At 40.2% G+C, this 21,590-nt stretch overlaps 2 protein-coding genes across 3 annotated transcripts in view; both read left to right on the top strand.

Annotated features, from left to right (window-relative positions):
* LOC308693493 (uncharacterized protein) overlaps nucleotides 1-12,367 on the top strand; it is a 28,341-nt gene extending 15,974 nt beyond the window's left edge. The window contains exons 4-6 of the mRNA XM_081370414.1: nucleotides 9,000-9,044; nucleotides 9,216-9,450; nucleotides 10,551-12,367. Of these exons, the coding sequence (XP_081226540.1) occupies nucleotides 9,366-9,450; nucleotides 10,551-11,404 (939 nt within the window). The 5' untranslated portion in view covers nucleotides 9,000-9,044; nucleotides 9,216-9,365 and the 3' untranslated portion in view covers nucleotides 11,405-12,367. The remainder of the gene's footprint in view (nucleotides 1-8,999; nucleotides 9,045-9,215; nucleotides 9,451-10,550) is intronic.
* LOC308693492 (uncharacterized protein) overlaps nucleotides 1-20,527 on the top strand; it is a 38,036-nt gene extending 17,509 nt beyond the window's left edge. The window contains exons 2-4 of one of the 2 annotated variants that reach the window (XR_014030458.1): nucleotides 18,117-18,486; nucleotides 18,589-18,684; nucleotides 18,920-20,527. Coding sequence is in view for 1 of the 2 variants with exons in the window: in XM_081370413.1 (XP_081226539.1) it covers nucleotides 18,600-18,684; nucleotides 18,920-19,956 (1,122 nt within the window). In the remaining variant the exon portion in view is untranslated. The remainder of the gene's footprint in view (nucleotides 1-18,116; nucleotides 18,487-18,588; nucleotides 18,685-18,919) is intronic. The other variant, XM_081370413.1, reaches the window with a different exon arrangement.
* The last annotated feature ends 1,063 nt before the right edge of the window (nucleotides 20,528-21,590 follow it).

Below are 21,590 nucleotides of genomic sequence, written 5' to 3'. Positions count from 1 at the left end.
GTCTAGCGTTAGAAGCTCATTTGAAACATTGCCGTGGCTCATTTAAGAAAATGACAGCTCCGATCGAGACGCCGCTTTAGTTTGAGGTAGTGCTAACTAGGGGTGTGACGGTTAGTATATAACCGTGAGACCGACGGTTATAGTTGAACACCGTCATTACAACTCTATAACCGCCAAAACCGTGTTATTAAAATATTTTTTACAAACATTTTTTTTATCATAGAGAATGTTTAAATACTAATTAAAAACAATTGTTAACAGTCTGTGTTATTAATGGTCTACGTTAGGGGTGGGCGGTATGACAAATTCAGTTTCACGGTATGACTAATTTTATTTCACGGTAACGAAAAATCGACAAATAGGGCTTTGTATAATAAATAAACCCAAATACTTTAGAAATGAAAAGTAGGCTACTTCACTTTGTTTGAATTTTATTTTTATTTTATTTGGTAAATTATTTCTTTGGTAAACTATTTTTAATAGCTAAATATAGTAAACAAAACACTCTCATCAACTTTTAGATGAACTGCCCCCAACAGATTGATATTAAATACAACTCATGTTGAGGGCTGGGTACCGAGTTCGTACCTTTTTAGGTACCGACCGAATTGCATCGATACTATCGAGTATCGAAAAATGACTTGTTTTTCGGTACCAGATTTCGATACCTAAGGGGTTAACTCCTCAACGTCAGTGCTCAAACAAATACATATGAAATGCACAACGACACGCCTAAAGTCGGTCACGCACATACACGCGCACACAAACTGTCCACGCACATTCTCGTATGAGACGCGAGCACACACACACAAACTTGCACACATACTCAATGAGACGCGAGCACACACACTCACAATACCCTAAAGATGTGGAAAAGTCGATCAAAAGTGTGGCTACATTTCTCCAGGCTCGATGCCAACAGCGATGCAGTATTTGCGGTAAAATAATTGCTGCAAAGACCGGTACCGCAACAGATATGATGAAGCCCTTGACAGTGCACGGAGTAAACATAAGAGCAGAAAGTTGCTCCGTCTTTGACTGGTAAATGAAGAGATACCTTGTTGATCACTCTGACAGTTTCAAACGCACATAACTATAGAACCCATTCTAAATGCGCATGTGACCGCCATCAGCGTTTCTCACAGGTTCGCGTTTAAAGTCTGTGTAGAGAGAATGGTGTCGTCTTAGCGGCCCCTAATTTAATAACAAATGATCATTGCGACGGAACCAAATCAATTAAAACTAACTTTAGATGGAAATAACTTAACTCTGCTGTAAAGCCGAAACAATCTCTGTTACCTTAAATTATACGCTTATCTCTGTAAAGCTGCTTTGAGACAATCTACATTGTTAAAAGCGCTATATAAATGAAGATGACTTGACTTGACTTGACTTGTTTATATTGCAATAATGACCTACTGAATGTAGGCTACACTGCCGTTCAAAAATGTGTTAGTCAGAATTTTTTTTCTGTAAGGATGCATTAAAGTGATCAAAAATGACCTTAGAAATCTTTTGTAACATTACACATGTTTTGTTTCAAATAAATGCTGTACTTTTGAAATTTATATTCATCAAAGAATCAGCTTATCATAGTTTCCAAAAACTGTTTTCATGTTTCTGAAGGATCATGTGACTCTGAAGTAATGATTTTGAAAATTCAGCTTTGACAACACAGGAATAAATTACATTTTGAAATATATTCAAATAAGATTTTAAATTGTAATACTATTCCACAATATTACAAGTTTTACTGTATTTTTGATCAAACAAATTCAGCTTTGGTGAGCATGAGCTCTTTATAAAAAAATATTTTGTTCCTTATATGTATAAGGAATATTTTGTTCCTTTGTGCTTTTTTTTGTTCCTTTGTGCACTGGCTAAGGAGCATGAGTCAAACTGAAAAAATAAAACCAAAGTTTTTCTGAGGTAATGTGTTATGTAATCTTGTTCAAATGGATTTCATAAAATTGGTATCGAAAAAAGTATCGTTCAGGAACCGGTATCGAAATCAAGGTATCGGTATCGGTATTGGTATCGAATTTTTTTTGAACGATACCCAGCCCTACTCATGTGCAATTCAACTTTAAATAAAGTGTTGCTGAATAATTTTTCAATCACATGTCATTGCTTTACTTCATCAATCAGTTTATAATATCTGAATATTTTATATTGAACTATTCTATTCATAATAAAGGGCTTGTTTTGCTCTTTTTGTGATATCTGGCAACCCGTCACAAGCTTTAATCAAGAGAGGTTCATCAAGTTCATAAGTGACTAGGAGAACAGCATTATGAAAACCAAACAGCAGCTACTAGTGTTGACTAAGTAGTGTAAATTATACACACCTTGTAACTGCGTCATTATTTTACATAGCTCGATGAACACCGACACACCGCGCTCCCTCTAGTGCATGTGCACGCGCGTGTCTTTTGCATCAGTAAAATGCGATCGGTTAATTTGAGTGGCAAGTTGTAATCACGCATTAAATGAAAGCAAGATTTTATCAGCTGGTTCAGTGGCCAATTGTTTGGTGTTAGAAATATATAACTCGTGCTGCATATTTAGTAATTTTGCCTCAGATACAGGATTATACATTCGCTTTAACAAGGTTGTTCATTACCACGGCAACCGCTCGCGTGTCATACACTGAATGCGAGTTTCGTGTTTAAAAAGTAACTATACATAAGACAGAAAGATGCAGATAACTATACATTAGGCTATTTAAGGTTATTTCTATTCGTTACGATATTGATATATGAACTGTTGTTGTTGTCAAGTAGGCCTAAGCTTCATGCTTTCCCCATTGCGTTCGTGCACTCCTCTAAACTGTAGCCTATGGGTGCTGCACTGCTCTAGTTGACTGCTGCGCCTTTCTCCCCGAAAATATCACGTTAACAACCCTTTAGAAAACGTAATTCCTATGTGGATCCTCTTGATCTGCTTTCTCCATGTTTCTTTGACAAATCTCAGTGTCTCAGTCTCACGCACGCTGCATGTGAGTTAACCACGCCCACTTATTTACATGTCGCGGTATACACGGAATGAAAAAATCTGTTACGGTAGACATTTTCTACCACGGTAACAATACCGCCCAGCCCTAGTCTACGTCGTTTTCAACTGTATTTGATTCTTTGCCAAGTACCCCTTGACCGACCGCCAATCATTTGAGATAGAAAATAAAAGCTATGATATAACCTAGTGATTTGCCATCATTATGAGATTTATTAAACAAATGAAAAACATTTGCAATAATAAACATTAGCAATGAACATTTGCAATCGGGAGACATGGTTTTTACCACTTCATTAAGTTTTGCTTTGTAGAAAGCCTTTCTTTAAAGCGAATTTCGTTTTGTACAAATTGTCTTAATTTTAATAAATGTTTCATCAACCAATTGCATGTATTTAATAAATAAAAGCAAATATAAAAGACAATATAATAACCGTGACATGGAGGCTCCGATGTGCCGCGTTCACTTGCATTGCATTGTGAAGTTGAACTAGAGCGCATCACATCGTAAATGAATGAAACTCAGCGTAGGCCTATGCCTCATACATTAAATATCTTTTCTGCATTCTTTCTAGAACAGACAAGGGCTTTCTTGCGGCTCACATCAGCAGAGCATTGCATCGTCCATAGACCGCAAAACAATCAGCGGATGGCGGGCGGGTGCGGCTTTGAAATCTGGTCAAAAAACATTGGTGCGGATGATGAGTTATGTGATGCGGTTGCGGATGAAATAATACCCCATCTGCGTATCTCTATTGATGACAACATTGAACACTACACAAATATTAATTTTAACAGACGAACGTCGCCCAAATGTGTTGTGTCATCGTGTCCAGACGCAGGTCCTTCATCAGATCTGGATATGGCCTGGATCCGGCGGACTGCAGTAAACCTCGGCTAAACAGAGACTAATGAGCCCCTTTCACACAGTGCGCTGATCCCGGCAAATTGCCAGAACGCCTTCTGTGTGAATGCAAAAACGACCCGGGATTGATGCCGGCATCGATGCCAGGTTGGGGACCTAGTAACATTGCCGTGTTCAGTCCTGCAACGCGCGCTGTGTGAATAAAATCCATTATAATGCCATGTCGTAATTAGGGGTGTAATGGTTCACAAAATTCACGGTTCGGTTCCATACAATACACTTGTGTCACGGTTCGGTACGTTTTCGATACAGCAAAAAGAAAGAAATGCCAGAGATTTTTTTTTCCTTTAATTAAAACTAATATAATAAAGTATGATTTTTTTTTTTTTTTTACTTTGAGCAATGATGGAGCTATAATAGACTCTTCTTAGGAGCATATAAAACAAAACAGCTCCTTGGAAAAAATGAAATGTGGCCTAATATTTTAGTAGGTATAAACAAAGGTTTAGTTTAGTTTAGTTCAGAATCAGATTAACATTTGAGGGCAGCAATTTTATTCATAATGTCAAAATAAAACCGACGTAATGTTACTTGAAAGCATTATAGCCTACTATTCCTGCCAAACTTCCAGTTAGTGTTACTACAGTAAATCCATGGTGAATGTTGCTGATCTGTGGACACTGGATAGTTCATTCATGGCACAATGTTTCTTCCTGGTTTCCACGTCAGCGCTGTTTGATCCGTTATTAACGGAGAAATGTGAATGTTTCTCACTAGATCTCGCAGCAATGTTATTACTTCTGTGGCGAATTCAAATGATTTCTTTACTGGATCTCTTAGCGCTGTGTTGTAACAGTGTCGCTTGATCAAGATCGGCTGGCGCTGCTTTGGTCCAAACTGATAAACGGTCCGTCAACCACACAATAACGAGTAGCTCAGTTTCGTTCCGCTTCCATTACGTTTGCCATTTGATGTTGGGCAATGTTGTGGTCGTGTCGCTCTTATGAGCGTGCTTGCCACGCGCGACCCGCCTACATTTGAAATGACGAAATTTTGGTCGGCAGGAAAAATGGTCCAACGAACCGTTCGGTCTGAAAATGCATACCGAACACCGAACCGAAAGCCTCTTACCGAACGGTTCAATAGGAATACGTGTACCATTACACCCCTAGTCATAATGATGATGCTGAAGCCGGTATCGTTCGCCAGCTGTGAAACGGTGCGTAATGCGCAAGTTTATGATTGAATCAGAGAAAAAAATGCACAAGCGTGGTTTCTCGAGAGAGAAATTGCAGCTCATAAGCAAACTTAAGGCGCTGCTGAGACATTACAAGTCACATCGATGTCACGTGTCTTTACGGGATTTGTATGGGTTGTGTGTGAACGCACTCTCTGATTCCGGAAAATCACTGGCAGTGTGAATGAACCAAAATCAAACGAACCCGGGTCACTTTATCCATGTATTTTCCGGAATCTCTGTGTCAAAGGGGCTACATTAGCGTAGACGCCATCCTTCTCATGAAATGATCATGAATCACGGATCAACTATGATACCTATACTTGACATCGCACATCCTGCGATGTGACTGTTGTGAATGCGCACATCGCGATATCGATGCTAAAATAATACGTCGTGCAGCCTTATTGTCCTCTGTCAACAAACTGCTGATGTGGTTCATTTGTGTTGCTTGGAGAAATCTGCTATATATTTACAAGACATTTTTGTCAAAATTCACTGGTGTGTAATTTGATTTGTATAATGAAAGTTCAAAGACAAAACATTTAGCCTATTATCTGAATAACTTGATTCTCTTGTTTAAAGGGGCTATATGTAGTTTTTCTACTAAAATGAATCCTTTTTTTTTTATTGCCTGTGTGAAGGGGTTGTAATCTCACATTAAAATCATCCACTTGGCGGGTTTTGCTATTACCTCTGAAAGCAAGTATTCCTATTTCTATGTGAAGGTGCCGGGTCAGATTTACCGCGAAATCCAGTCACGTGACCTGCATGTGCGCTCCCGAGCCTCGTCTACTGACTTTGTACTCAACAGTGACGACACTGCAACATATGACATGGACTTATGACTTATGCAACTTAGGGTAAACGTACCTATTAAGCTCACTAAAATCTACATTGAGACATTTTTAGTGCACAAGATATTGGTTTTAGTACAAGAAGTTATTTTAAAATAAAATATTAATCTCTCACACTATAATATTTCATTTTATTTTAAATGACAAAAGTATTTCAATTAAGATGTACATCATTAAATATAAAAAGTCTGGCTGTGCTTAATGGGTACGTTTTGTACCCTTTAAGCACACCCCTGTTCCCAATAAGCTCACAACAAGTTTTATTAAAAATTCTTGTTTATTTTAAACAACCTTTTTAAGGAATAATTGAAAAAAGTTTTATTTGAAGGCACAGAGTCAATCACAAAAAAACAGAACACTAAAATCAAGCAACAAGGCATTCAATTTGATCAGGTAGCCTATCCTATTCATAGTGACGTGCCATTCAAACTCATTGCAACATCTAGACTAGTCCACGTTCTGGTAACACATATTGAAAAATCAAATAACAAAACAAACCAATGTGCTCCTTAAAGGGATACTCCACTTTTTTTTTGGAAATAGGCTCATTTTACAACTCCCCCAGAGTTAAACAGTTGAGTTTTACCGTTTTCGAATCCATTCAGCCGATCTCCGGGTCTGGCAGTATACTTTTAGCATAATTAATTAAACCGGACAGGACCATTAGCATCTCTCTCAAAAAAATGACCAGAGAGTTTCGATATTTATCCTATTTAAAACTTGACTCTTCTGTAGTTACATCGTGTACTAAGACCGACGGAAAATGTAAAGTTGTGATTTTCTAGGCTGATATGGCTAGGAACTATACTCTCAAAATCGCAACTTTTAATTTTCCGTCGGTCTTAGTACACGATGTAACTACAGAAGAGTCAAGTTTTAAATAGGAAAAATATCGAAACTCTTTGGTCATTTTTTTTGAGAGAGATGCTAATGGTCTTGTCCGATTTAATGATCTATCTATGCTAAGCTATGCTAAAAGTGGTACCGCCAGACCCGGAGATCGGCTGAATGGATTCGAAAATGGTAAAACTCAACTGTTTAACTCTGGGGGAGTTGTAAAATGAGCTTATTTCCAAAAAAAAGTGGAGTATCCCTTTAACTCTCTGGGTCAGAGCTTTCCTGTCTACTCCAAACTTCTTGGACAGATACGACAGGTTTCTGATGGCTCTTTCTTTGTATAGATGACATGCCTCTTTCATTTTTGGGCATACACTATAGTTTCGTCTAGCTTTTGTCATCTTACGACTGTGAAAGTAATTTATTAATAATTTTTTTGAAGATTAACATAGTGACAACCATCAGTTAATATTTAAATTCTGATTATGAAGTATTTACATGGACGTTCAATGTGGATGAGCTTAAAGGGAGCACACACTGTGCTTAATTGGAGCAAAAACAATTTTTAATTAATAAATATTAAATTAAATTTAAAGGAAAATATTTAGCTAAATTAATAATCTAGGTAATGTATTAAGTTTATACCAATTTTAATATGAACAACTATAATTGACAATATCTATGAAATTATGCTTTTTCTAATAGATGTCACACTGAAGCTGTGTGATTGTCATAGTAGTGCACCCTTTAAGCTCACCTAACAATAATATGAATTCTTTAAAAATTACAGCAGTTTAAAACCACAGACTATCAATAAAATGTAAAATTATAATATTATGGATTTAAAAGTACAAGCCATTAATGCCTGTGAAGTAATATATTAGTGTAGCACACAATCTTATACAGCTAGTAAGCTAGCTATGTTCGTAGCATCTGGGCTATGTTGCTAAAACTATCCTTTAGATCTAACTGTAAATATTTCCCACATCCAGGTTCCAGGTTATAATATGCAAAAGTCTAAACATTAATCTCTTAATTTTGCAATAAGAAGACGTACTTCTTCAAAATAAATGTTTAAACATATAAAAAATGCACATTTGAGGGGCTCCTCTTCTGGTGAAAGTTTTCAGACAGCTTTCAAAATAGCCGCCAGACAGTGTGAACACATGGATACACATATCTCAGTGTGCAATGGTATGATTGGTTTAAAATTACAGGAGGTATATAGTAACAAACACATCAATTGGTTAATACATCAAATAGGATAATACATTGCTCATTCTTTTTATAATCTGAGCTCCAAGATGGGATTGTGCTTAATGGGTACTTGAGCTTAATAGGTACGTTTACCCTATGACATGTCTGCTAACACTAATAAACGACCTGCTCCCAGCACAACACAGACTCCAACACAAACTCCACATATTGATAAACAAAAAAAAAGTTTTATCTGCTGAAGCTCGTCAGGCCAAATGTGATTCGGATCAACTTCGGACGAAAACACGGATCAACATTGGCAGGGCTTTTGAATCATGGAGAAACCTCTGCTTTGTTTTGGGTATAAAAACAGACCTGGAGTTGGCTTTCATCCTATTGGACAGGTAAGCTAACATTAATAGCCTATTATTGTAATGTTGCAGTGGGAGTTTACCTGAGTTTCCAGCATGTTGTGTGATGCTTTCTCCGGTGTGTTGCGTCTCAGTCTGGCCGGTACCCAGAGTGCTTGCTCATGAGTTCGAGTATGCGCACAAGCACTCGCTTGTATTGGTTGCAATCTGAAACATCACCGCTAGAGGCCGCTGAAAACAACATATAGCCCCTTTAATTCTATAGTTACCTTTTACACAAAACATAATTTTCAACGTTAAATATAATGATGTCTGATTTTATAAAAAAAATGTAATTAGTTAAAATGCTTAATAGGCTATATTATTTGATGCCAATCATAAGAGCTGTGAAATCAAATAATATAGGAATATAAATGCACTTATATCATAATCTTGTACAGCAGTTGTCGTTTACATTTTGACCTTTAACAAGAGGATGACAAAACTAACCTTTGGTACATCAAAAATAAAATATTTGATAAGCAGATCTCACTTGTTTTCTGTTATTAAATCAGGGTTCACTTAAAAATTCACATTTATCCTCCTTGAGCTCATTCTAACAACTTAATGTTTTAATGTTTCAGACCCAGTGGGAGGTGAAAGAGCAAAGGCAAGAACTGAAGTTAAAGGTGATGATGCTGTAGTTTGTTTCAGCCTGTTGACACCAATAAAATGAGCTTAATGTGCCAATTTACAGAAGATCTCAGACATCACCATAATGAATGAGCTGAAAACAGGGAACTTTAGGAGACTAAGAGCTGCTCAGTTTAACATGATGACTCTGTACTTTTTAAATGCAGATTGGATAAAAACACAGTGATCACAGTTCACACCTGCAGTGAAGCCCCTCCCACAACAATTCACCAATAAATACTGGGAATATTCCCATCATCCTACAAGAGAAGGACAAACTCCAGGAGTAGCAGCTGAAATCTGTGTGACCGTTAAAGATGGAGTTTATTAAAGAGGAGATTGAAGACATGAGTGATCCAGAACCATCCAGAATAAAACATGAAGATACTGAGGAACAAATAGGTTGGTGTCCATTCTTGATTCTTCATCGTTGACTGCTTTGGTATATGTGAATTAATAAGCAGTATATGGATGATAAATTAGAAAAATACATCCAAATGATCATAACCTTGTATATAGCAGTTGTCAATAGGGCTGTCATGGTAAAGGATTTTCCCTTGCGGTAATTTTGAGTGGCTTAATAGCGTGGTATGCGGTATTATCGCCATTTTTTATTTTATTTACTTATTTTTTTATTTATATTTATTTGTTGCTATATAAATAAGTGTTACGATGTGGTCAGCATGCACAAAAACACAAGTACATTTTCAGTAACCAATGTAACCGAAACTAAACCGCGTCTCTGCGCATTGAAAGACTGTCACTCAGTTACATTTTTACGGCAACGGACTGTCTTTGAGTGAGTCATTAAACCGTTCAAAAACGCTGATTCATTAAAAGATAGTAATCAAACAAGGTGTTAATTATTTTTAACTTTGAGCTCCACTTTTCAAGGCTCAGCTGACCAGCAATGCGTCGCATGGGTAACACAGAAGCTGATGCTTCACTTAATAGAGACCAATGGCATTGATTCATTTTTTTTTTTTCGTCACTTCCTCGTGCTGTGGATCCTGACAAGCGATGACACTGATGGTCACCTGATGGAGTTTCAGGTCACCATTAGGTCACTTGATGGAGTTTTTCGGTTCCTTGCCACTGTTGCCTTTGGCTTGCTCAGTTGGGGATATTTTGGGGATATTTAATTTAATTTTATCAATCAATAAATTCCACTAGAAACAAACCTTGTTGTATTATTTTAATTTAATACTGTGAAGCTGCTTTGATACAATCTGTATTGTGAAAAGCGCTATACAAATATACTTGACTTGGCTTGATGCCAATAATGGTAATTACCCTTAAACGTTAAAAGTATGATATGACAAATATTTCACTTTCCTTGGATACCTCAACCTTTTCACGACAGCCCTAGTTGTCAAACATATTTTTACTATATTAACAAGTGAATGACATAACAAAAAGTGAAAGATCTAATCTCTGTTGCTTTCTGCTATTAAATAAGGGTTCACTTGAACTGATTCTAACTGTATTTCTGTGTATTTTAGACCAGGTGAGAGTGAAAGAGCAAAGACAAGAACTGAATGAAGTGGAGGAGGAACATCATAACTTTACAATTCAAAGAACAAAAGCCAAGACTCACACCTGCACTCAGTGTGGAAAGAGTTTCACACGGAAAGGAAACCTTAAAATACACATGATAATTCACACTGGAGAGAAACTGTATACATGCACTCAGTGTGGAAAGAGTTTCAAACGGAAAGAAACCCTTCACAAACACATGATAATTCACACTGGAGAGAAACTGTATACATGTACTCAGTGTGGAAAGAGTTTCACACGGAAAGAAACCCTTAAAATACACATGAGAATTCACACTGGAGAGAAATTGTATAGGCCTACATGTACTCAGTGTGGAAAGAGTTTCACTGGTGAATCGGGTCTCAAGTATCATCTGCACATTCACTCTGGAGAAAAACCATTTAACTGTGATCAGTGTGGTAAAGATTTTATTTCATCATCAAATCTAAAAGATCACCTGAAAGTTCATTCAGATGAGAAGCCTTATGTGTGTTCTCTCTGTGGAAAGGGTTTTTCAAGGCTGTACAGTTTTAAACTGCACCAGAAAACACATGATGAAGTGAGAGATCATGTGTGTTGTGACTGTGGGAAGAGCTTTACTAGAGCTGAGAATCTGAAAAGTCATCAAAGAATTCATACTGGAGAAAAACCTTACAAGTGCCTATATTGTGATGAGATTTTCACTCAGTCTGGATCTCTGAAAGTACACGAGCGAGTTCACACTGGAGAGAAGCCGTACGACTGTACTCGGTGTGGGAAGAGTTTCACCCAATCAAGTAATCTAGGGACTCATATTAAAAAGCATTGTTCTGTGTTATAGTGAGCAAATGTTTGTTAGATTCACAGGTAACACGTTACAATAACAAGGCATGAATAATCATGTAGTAATTCCTGAATTAATGGTTACTTCAACATGAACTCATGGTTAGTGAAGATATGAACCACTGAAGAGTGATCCTTAACTATGACAGGAGTCATAATGATAATGATTTCTATGTTTGATTAGGAGAATCAGTGAAATTAATGACAAACTAATCATGTGCCTTTCAGTAATGTTTATGATGAAGCGGCTGATGTCAGTAGTTTAAATTATGACTAATAAATTGTTTAAATGTATTTCAAAGTCAAAATATTTATTTTTTATTCTTATGGAGCCTGATTGATTTAGTTTACCCGTAAACTTTAATTAATGCATTAACATTATCTGTCTAACATGTACTAACATGTTTAAGGCTGCTGTTATTCATGCATGAAGCATTATGACTCCTGTCATAAATAAGGATCACTCTTCATTGGTTCATGATTAGTTCATATATTCACTAATCATAAGTTAATGTTGAAGTAACTATCAATAACTATTAATGCAGGTATTAGTACATGATTATTCATGCCCTGCTATTGTAAAGTGTTACCTTCACATTAATGCAGGTATTAGTACATGATTATTCATGCCCTGCTATTGTAAAGTGTTACCTTCACATTAAGTAAATGTGTGGTTAACTAATAAACTAGTGTTGCTGGGAATGCCACAAGAATTGTGTTATATGTTGGAGAACAAGAAAATTATTGAAAATTATTTTGATTGAACGCTTACTCAAAGAAATACCAAAATTAAAAGAGACTAGAAAGAAATGTAGAAAAACAATTCCCTGAATTTGATCAGTTTTTTTCTACTTTTGTTTGTTTAGTTACATAAAGCATGTTATTACATAAACAGGTATATGTACAATAATGTATATCTGTACAATAACTGTACAATAACAACAAATTAAATGACCATTTCACTGACAATGTGTGATTTTGTGAGTAAAAGGTTTCTACAGATCCATTAATTAAAATAAATGAGATTCATATAAAGCAAACATATAGTGAAATAAACTTTAGTTCTGTGACGTTAGTTTTGTGGAATTAACTTTCTGACTTATCATTTAGCTGTCAGTGTAAGGCAGTTCTTTTTCTCTAGTAAAACAACAACAAAAATGTCATGTGGCCTGTTGCACAAAGCCGGTTTCATTTGCTAAAAGGTAAAGTTCAAGATTAGTTTGAACAAACTGGCTTTCCCTTTCGTGGTCACTACGAGTTACGTCAGTGACGACAAATGGGGTTTCGCTTACAAAAAGCCTCTCACCTTCGAGTATACAAAACGAGCCAATGGCAAGAAAATGCCATGGGTCTGCGGAATTTGCATAGCGTAAGTCCTCCCCACGTCGTGGGTATATAAGGAAGTACGCTGGCAACATGCAGATATGTTTTTGCTTCGGAGCCAAGAGTTCTCTTCACTCCTGCAAGCCATTCTGAATCATCTTCACTCTACGAGACGAGCGGCTCTTCAGTGTGTTCGTGTGACAACACGTTCCAGCGAGATAGCATTGCCTGCTGCTGATCTGTGCAGTGATCTGCCGACAGTGTGTATGTTTCTCCCTGGGCGCTTCAGCACACAAAACGGCTCGCTCGTGTATTTACTGGACGTGTATTTACAGGCTGATCTGAGGGTTATGGTATGGCATAATACAGACGAGCTTTCCTCGGGCCACGCCCCCCTCCACATCGCAAACCGTGTGGCTTCTGTGTGTGCCTGGTTCCTCTCGGGGACCCAGTGTTTTCATTCGGGGCTCCAGCAGATGGTGTTGTGTCACTCACAGCATCACAATGCGGGCTTGATTCCTCTGAAAATGAGGATTTGACTGTGTTGCCTCCTTCGGGAGTGTCAGCATTAGTCGAGTCAGATCTAGAGCTGATGGCCATGCTTTCCCGGGCAGCTGAAAGCATCGGTTGGAGTGGCGCCGCCCTCCCCCCGAGCGCTGTAGGCTTGATGATTGGTTCCTGGGCACGTGTTGCTCTACAGCACTCGCTCCCAGTGCCTTTCTCCCGGACGTGCATCAGGACGCCTCCGGCTCGCGAGAGTCCCCGTGACTTATCGCAGCCCGCGGGCGTCCTCCGCCTTCGCTGCACTCGATCGTGTGGCGATCATGGGCTGTATATTCTCTGTCACTATCGTGGCAGTGTGTCGCCTTCGCCTTTGAGGCAGCGCTGACCCGGGAGTTCTGTCAGACCAGGCCGCCGTAGAACGCTGGTCCTCCCCTGGCCAACACTGACAGAATGCGAAAACTTGACCACGCCCCCACGCAGGGACACTATGCCTCCCATGTCCGGGCTGGTCGATCCGCCACGCACACTACTGACCTCGCTCTACAGGCGACATAGGTTCCTGTGTGATCCCTGGGCCAGGTGATGTCCACAAGTGTGGTCCAGGAATGGGTCAGCCAGGTTGATGTCAGGGGGTCTGAGAATTCATTTTCACAGCTCCCTCATGTCCCAGGCTGGGCTCCTCGGCGGTGTGGTTGAGGACTCTACCCTACAGCCTTCGACCCCCCCCCAGAAGCAGACTGAGGCCTTCTGCACTAACGGTGATCCGTCCATTCGGTCTCCTTAGTCTGCTTCCCGCAGAGGCCCCTTGAGCCTTCTCTGGCCCCGAGCAGGTGAGGGTTGCAGGAGGGCGGCACCGCCAATCTCCACCCCTTAGCAAGCTAAATCCCTGGCTAGGCAGCACTCTTGAGACCGGCGGCTTGCTCGGCGGTGTGGTTGAGGACTGCGCCCAACAGTCTTCGACTCTCCCCTGAAGCGGACTGAGGCCTTCTGCACCAACGGTCATCCGTCCGTGCGGTCTCCTTAGTCTGCTTCCTGCTTAGGCCGCATCCCTGCGGCTCCTCTCCTCGAGCCTTCACCGCCCCCGGGCAGGAGCGGGATGCAGGAGGGCGGCACTGCCCGTCTCTGCCCCTTAGCCGGTCAAACGCCAGGCTAAGCAGCACTCTCGAGATGGGCAGCTTGGAGATAGGGCTCAGTTCTTCTCAGGAGTTAGTAGCAGGGCCACTCCTTCCCCGATGGAGGGCCAGGGGAGAATCTATTGTTTCAAGAACTGATGCTCCTTCTTCCGAGCCCCAAGAGGCTGTGGATGACAGTGCGCGTTGGTCATGAGCCTCGCCACTTTCGTCCCCCTCTGTCGCCAAACCCCTGCCAGAGCACGCCCCCGTGTAACACTGGTCCTTCCCTGGCCTCCTCTGGCAGGACGCGGCTAATGACTGTGCCCCCACACCGGGCCACTATGCCACCTACGTCCGGGCCGGTCATTCCGCTGCACCACTGAGGGTACGTCTGTGGTTTGCATGACCCTGCTGGCACAGTTCTTGGGAGCCTGGCTAGAGCTCCGAACCTGTTCCGCTGGGTCTCCCGAACCATCAGGCTCGGCTATGCGATTCAGTTCGCACAGTCTCCTCCCCGCTTCAGGGGAGGCCGCTTCACTATGGTCGGTGACAATGCCCCTATCATGAGAGCGGAGGTTGTCACCCTACTGGTGAAGGCTGCAATCGAGACTGTTCCTTCAGCCGAAATGAGGTCCGGGCTTTACAGCCCCTACTTCATTGTCCCGAAGAAATCCGGTGGGTTATGACCAATCCTGGACCTCCGCATCCTGAACCGCTCCCTTCACAGGCTGACGTTCAGGATGCCTTGGCCAAACGTATTTTCTATGTGTGCGGCCACAGGATTGGTTTGCAGCGATCGACCTGAAGGACGCCTACTTCCATGTCTCCATTCTTCCTCGACACAAACACAGTTTGCTTTCGAGGGGCAGGCATACCAGTACGCAGTTCTTCCATTCGGGCTAGCCCTGTCTCCTCGCATCTCGACGACCGGCTGATCCTAGCTCACTCTCGAGACCAGGTTTGCGAACACATCTTTGGAACCTCCACGTGTGGCTCCTGGATGGGACCAGGCAGGTTGAGTACCCTACCACCAGCGGTGGTGGCTACCATCACTTCCGCTAGAGCATCGTCCACGAGACATGCCTATGCGTTGAAGTGGAACCTCTTCGTCAACTGGTGTTCTTCCTGTCGTGAAGACCCCACGAAATGCCCGATCAGTGTCGTGCTTTCCTTCCTGCAAGAAGGGTTGGAGCAAAGGCTGTCTCCCTCCAGCCTGAAAGTGTATGTTGCCACCATTGCCGCACATCACGATGCAGTTGAAGGTAAGTCTCTGGGAAAGCATGACCTGATCATCAGGTTCCTGGATACGTGCCCAAGGTTCCCACCACCCCCTTTTGAGACCAGGTGGCGAACCTGCAAGCGCTGCCCTCGGAGGAGACAGACCCAGCCTTGGCACTGCTCTATCCAGTACGTGCTTGCATAGACAGAGCGCAGTGTTCAGGACCTCAGACCAGCTCTTTTCTGTTATGGTGGGAAGCTGAAGGGGAAGGCTCTCTCCAAGCAAAGGTTGTCTCACTGGTTATGGGACACCATTGCTTTGGCTACCAGCAGAAAGGTCGACCGTGCCCCCTTGGTGTGAAGGCCCACTCCACTCGGATTGTGGCCTCCTCTTGGGCTCTAGCGCATGGCGCCTTGCTAACAGACATCTGCAGAGCTCCAGGCTGGGCAACACATTCGCGAGATCCTACAATCTCCTAGCGGAGCCAGTTTCTTCTCATGTACTCGCTTCAATCAGCCGGCACTAGATTCTGCTCAGGTGTCTTCGCTTGCTCACCATTCCTCTCCACAGACGGGATACGTGCGATATTTCCTCAGGTGAGCCTCCCGCGGGCCCTGAGTTCCTCCAGCGCTGTTGACGCCAACACCGGAGTTATGCCACCGCCGTCTCGGTTACAAACAGAGTTATGTCTCCCTGCCACTTCTGCTGTACCGCTGAAACGCCGGAGTTCAGTCTCGACTCCTCAGCGAAGAAACCTATCTGCATGTTGCCAGCGTAATTCCTTATATACCCATGGCGTGGGGTGGACTTACGCTATGCAAATTCCGCAGACCCATGGCATTTTCTTGCCATTGGCTCGTTTTATAGACTCGAAGGTGAGAGGCTTTCTAAGCGAAACCCCATTCGTCGTCACAGACGTAACGTCTCCGTTCCCTAGTCAGGGAAAAGAGGGTTACATACGTAACCAAGACTTTTTCGGGCTCAAGAAAGTGGATTGGTTTTTAGTTGTTCATCACCATGGTAACTTGCGCTACACGGCTAAGCTGCTCTAGAGCAGGTTTTATTATGGGTTAGAGATCGCAGACCAAAACTGGACCAATCAGTTCAGTGACAAAGCCACTCCCCCTGTATCTCTCACTCCAAATCAAAGCAGTTTATAGTGTGAAACAAACTCTAGAGACCAAATTGTCCATCTTTTACTGCAAATTATGTTATTTATATTATAAGAATTATAATTACTTTTGATTCATGATATATATTCATATAGTTATATTAGTTTATTAACTGACAAGTAATAGTCTGTATTAAGTGAAGTTTTGAGTTGATATTAATTATGGAAGTGCCAAAAAACCGAAACAAGTTTATGTAGCCTATGCTTTTGTCCGCCAACAGTTCAATGTGTTTTTGGAGTTTTACTAACGCTTGGGTTTGTTTTATGTTGCCGCCTTCGCGCCAAATTAGAGCGTGCGGTTTTCCCTGTTAATGCATTTCTTCACAGATAATTAATTTATTAATTTATTATTTTATTAATTCTAAAGTGCACAAAAAGATGTATATTTTGTTTAAAAGAACCTGAGCTGTCAGAACAATAAATAATTTATAAAAAATTCAAGAAAAATACAAATCAGAAAACTTGACAGGATTTGTTTGAACATCAGAACTTGTTCTCTACACTACGCACACACTCACAAACTCTCACTCAGATGCACACACTCACAAACTTGTTTTTTTGGGCTGGGCGGGGCGGGGCGGGGCGGGGCGGGGGGGGGGTGGGTTGTCAAAGATGTTATAATCTTTAACAAAATGTTTGACATTATTTGACAAGCACATGCACACAAAAGACAAGTCTTGCGCAGTCGGATAATAGGTAATACTAATAGCAATAATAATAATGATAACAGAATTATAACAGAATATTAATTATAAATACAATGTATATAAAATAAATATTTAATATGAAATAATACAATTAAAAAAACAATAAAAACAAATACAATGGATTGACCACCTTGGTATGTTGTGTAAGGTATTTTGCAGCTCATCCTTTCTGAGCATATAGTGACGTTTCTCTGAGTCATTTAGAGCAAAAAATGAAAAATTCTGCTATAATATAAAATAAAATATACCCCTTTGTAGTGGTACTTGGGACAGACAAGAAAGTGTTTTCATCTTCTGTCGATCTGATTCAAATCAGTCTGCTAATTCAGTGGTAAAAATTTAATTGTTGGTTTTATTTATATTGTTGTCCATTCATCGAACTTCCATGCCTCTTATATAGTAATTATATATTACTATATACCAACTTACTAATGCTCAGACACATCTCTGTGAGTTATTGAGTGGCGCGACGCAATGAATCGAAATGATTGAAATTCGTAATGAATTCTTTTAATAATCGATTTTAATCGATTTAATCGATTTTTTGTTGCAGCACTACTATGAAAATAGATTTGTTTTACTTTAGCCTAAGTTGTTACAATGAGTTCAAGGAGGATAAATGTGAATATTGAAGTGAACCCTGATTTAATCATGTTTTCAAATGTGTATTTCAGACTAGATGGAGGGAAAAGTCAAAGACAAGAACTGAAATTAAAGGCAATGATGCTGTAGTCTGTTGACACCAATAAAATGAGCTTAATGTGCCAATTTACAGAAGATCTCAGACATCACCATAATGAATGAGCTGAAAACAGGGAACTTTTGGAGACTAAGAGGCTTTTCAGCGGCAGTTTAACATGATGGCCCTGTACTTTTTAAATGCAGATTGGATAAAAACACAGTGATCACAGTTCACACCTGCAGTGAAGCCCCTCCCACAACAATTCACCAATAAATACTGGGAATATTCCCATCATCCTACAAGAGAAGGACAAACTCCAGGAGTAGCAGCTGAAATCTGTGTGACTGTTAAAGGAGCCGTATGTAAGATTGTGGCCAAAACTGGTATTGCAATCACTTTCAAATTACTGTAGAGTGGTGTATCCCCATGATTTCTTAATGTCTATGTACATTTCTTACATACAGCTCCTTTAAAGATGGAGTTTATTAAAGAGGAGATTGAAGACATGAGGGATCCAGAACCATCCAGAATAAAACATGAAGATACTGAGGAACAAATAGGTTGGTGTCCATTCTTCATTGTTGACTGCTTTGGTAGATATGAATTAATAAGCAGTATATGGATGATAAATGATGGAGAAATGCATCTGAATGATCATAACCTTAGCAATTGTCAAACATTTTTATTAACAAGTGAATGACAGAACAAAAAGTGAAAGATCTGATCTCTGTAGCTTTCTGCTATTAAATAAGGGTTCACTTGAACTGATTCTAACTGTATTTCTGTGTATTTTAGACCAGGTGAGAGTGAAAGAGCAAAGACAAGAACTGAATGAAGTGGAGGAGGAACATCATAACTTTACAATTCAAAGAACAAAAGCCAAAAAGACGCACACCTGCACTCACTGTGGAAAGAGTTTCTCACAGAAAGGAACCCTTAAGACACACATGAGAATTCACACTGGAGAGAAACCGTATACATGCACTCAGTGTGGAAAGAGTTTTTCTCATTCATCAACTCTCAGAGATCATCTGCTCCGTCACTCTGGAGAAAAAACATTTAACTGTGATCAGTGTGGTAAAGATTTTATTGTATCATCAAAACTAAAATATCACATGAAAGTTCATTCAGATGAGAGGCCTTATGTGTGTTCTCTCTGTGGAAAGAGTTTTTCAAGGCTGGACAGTTTAAAACTACACCAGAAAACACACAATGAAGTGAGAGATTATATGTGCTTTGACTGTGGGAAGAGCTTTACTACATCTGCCATTCTGAAACAGCACCAACGAATTCATACTGAAGAAAAACCTTACAAGTGCTCATATTGTGACAAGAGTTTCACTCGGTTTGAATCTCTGAAATTACATGACCGAGTTCATACTGGAGAGAAGCCGTACGACTGTACTCAGTGTGGGAAGAGTTTTTCTCATTCATCAAGTCTCAGAGTTCATCTGCTCCGTCACTCTGGAGAAAAAACATTTAACTGTGATCAGTGTGATAAAGATTTTATTTCATCATCAGATCTAAAACAACACCTGAAAGTTCATTCAGACGAGAAGCCTTATGTGTGTTCTCTTTGTGGAAAGAGTTTTTCAAGGCTGGGCAGTTTAAAACTACACCAGAAAACACACAATGAAGTGAGAGATTATATGTGTTGTGACTGTGAGAAGAGCTTTACTACATCTGCCATTCTGAAACGGCACCAACGAATTCACACTGGAGAAAAACCTTACAAGTGCTCATATTGTGATAAGAGTTTCACACGGATTGAATCTCTGAAATTACACGAGCGAGTTCATACTGGAGAGAAACAGCGAGCAAATTTTTGTTAGATTCACATTAAGTAAATGTGTAGTTAGTTAACTAATAAACTAGTATTGCTGTAAAATGCCACCTGATTTGGGCTTTTATACGTTAGAGAACTGTAATGAATATTGGAGAACAATTGAGTATGAATTTTTCTAATAAACCTTCTTCTGAAAACTCCCCAGAAATTTAATATATTAAAGAATGGTTGAATGCATTGATTGTAACAGATGAGGATGAAACGGAAAAAGAAATGTTAATGTCACAGGCAAAGTTGAGATTTTTATGGACGATCTTATAGTTGAACACCTCCAACGCAAAAAGAGCTTGCAAGACGGATAAGAAGGAGAGAAAGGACACTTTCTGGTTCCCGTAGTGACCGCTCACGTGGTGTTTGCATACTTTACTACAGCTGAAGTGAAATAAATGCAATATTTGCCAAATAATACACAAATGTTTCAGAGACATTTGCATTCAATAGTTTATGTACTGCTTATATACAGCGTCTGTTTGAACAAGCATAAAGTTCAACATAAACTACTGTCAATGATGTGGAGTCTATGTTTTTAATCAATAAAAACTTGATTTTTTATTTTTAATTTGTTTTAATTTGATAAACATGACACAATATAACATCGCAACGACATGAAAAGAGTGTTTACTGTTATAAAAAACTGATTTGTGAGCTTTATAGGAACTAAAGGTGTCCGAATAAACACGAAACACACGTGATTTGATAAACATGACACAATATAACATCGCAACGACATGAAAAGAGTGTTTACTATTATAAAAAAATTGATTTGTGAGCTTTATAGGAACTAAAGGTGTCCGAATAAACACGAAACACACGTGATCGTTGTGATGCCGTGAATCCGGCCAATCGTGGAACAGCTGTGTCGTCAACAGCCCAGTTCTCCGGCTACTCTCGAATTGCTCTCGCGGTACTTTGATGGCATACGTCACAGTCACGTGGCGTCGGCACTGTATCAAGTCAGACAAAATTTCTAACTGGCATGCACTGCTTCAAGTCAGCCGCCGATCGGTCTGCGCAGAGCTGCATGAAGTCGAACAAGCCTATACCTAAACCTACCAATCTCCACCCCCTGATCCCTAAACCCACCCCTAAACCTACCCATCTCCACCCCCTGATCCCTAAACCCACCCCTAAACCTACCCATCTCCACCCCCTGATCTCTAAACCCACCCCTAAACCTACCCATCTCCACCCCCTGGATCTGGACCCAACTCCGCCCCCTGGATCTCGTGTACTGCAGTAAGGTGCTACTGTCAATCTAACGTTACGCAAGTTCAATGCAGGATTCGCACACCTGCTTGTCCTGAAAGATGAGCAGTCACAACTTTAAAAACAGAAGCTGTTGTTTACAGGCCAAAACCCTTAAGTATGATTTATTTTTCGTTGATGTGTTTTCCTGTAATAGTTTGTATTGTTAATTGTACATTGCAGCAAAGAAGTAAACAAAGGACAACACTGTTTGGCTCAGCTCCAGTTTGTTAAATGCTAATTCATACTTATCCGACAAACACCTACAAACTTGTGTTTAATCTCACCAGCGAACTTGGAATGTTTGTGTTTGTTGTCGTTTATGTGATCAGTGTAAATTATTCTTTGATTAGAGCTTTTATGTATTATCTACAT

The sequence above is a fragment of the Scardinius erythrophthalmus genome (assembly GCF_964197995.2).
Source record: "Scardinius erythrophthalmus genome assembly, chromosome: 7".
Taxonomy (NCBI): domain Eukaryota; kingdom Metazoa; phylum Chordata; class Actinopteri; order Cypriniformes; family Leuciscidae; genus Scardinius; species Scardinius erythrophthalmus.
The sequence above is the reverse complement of the archived record's forward strand: the minus strand, read 5'-3'. Positions and strand labels throughout refer to the sequence as shown.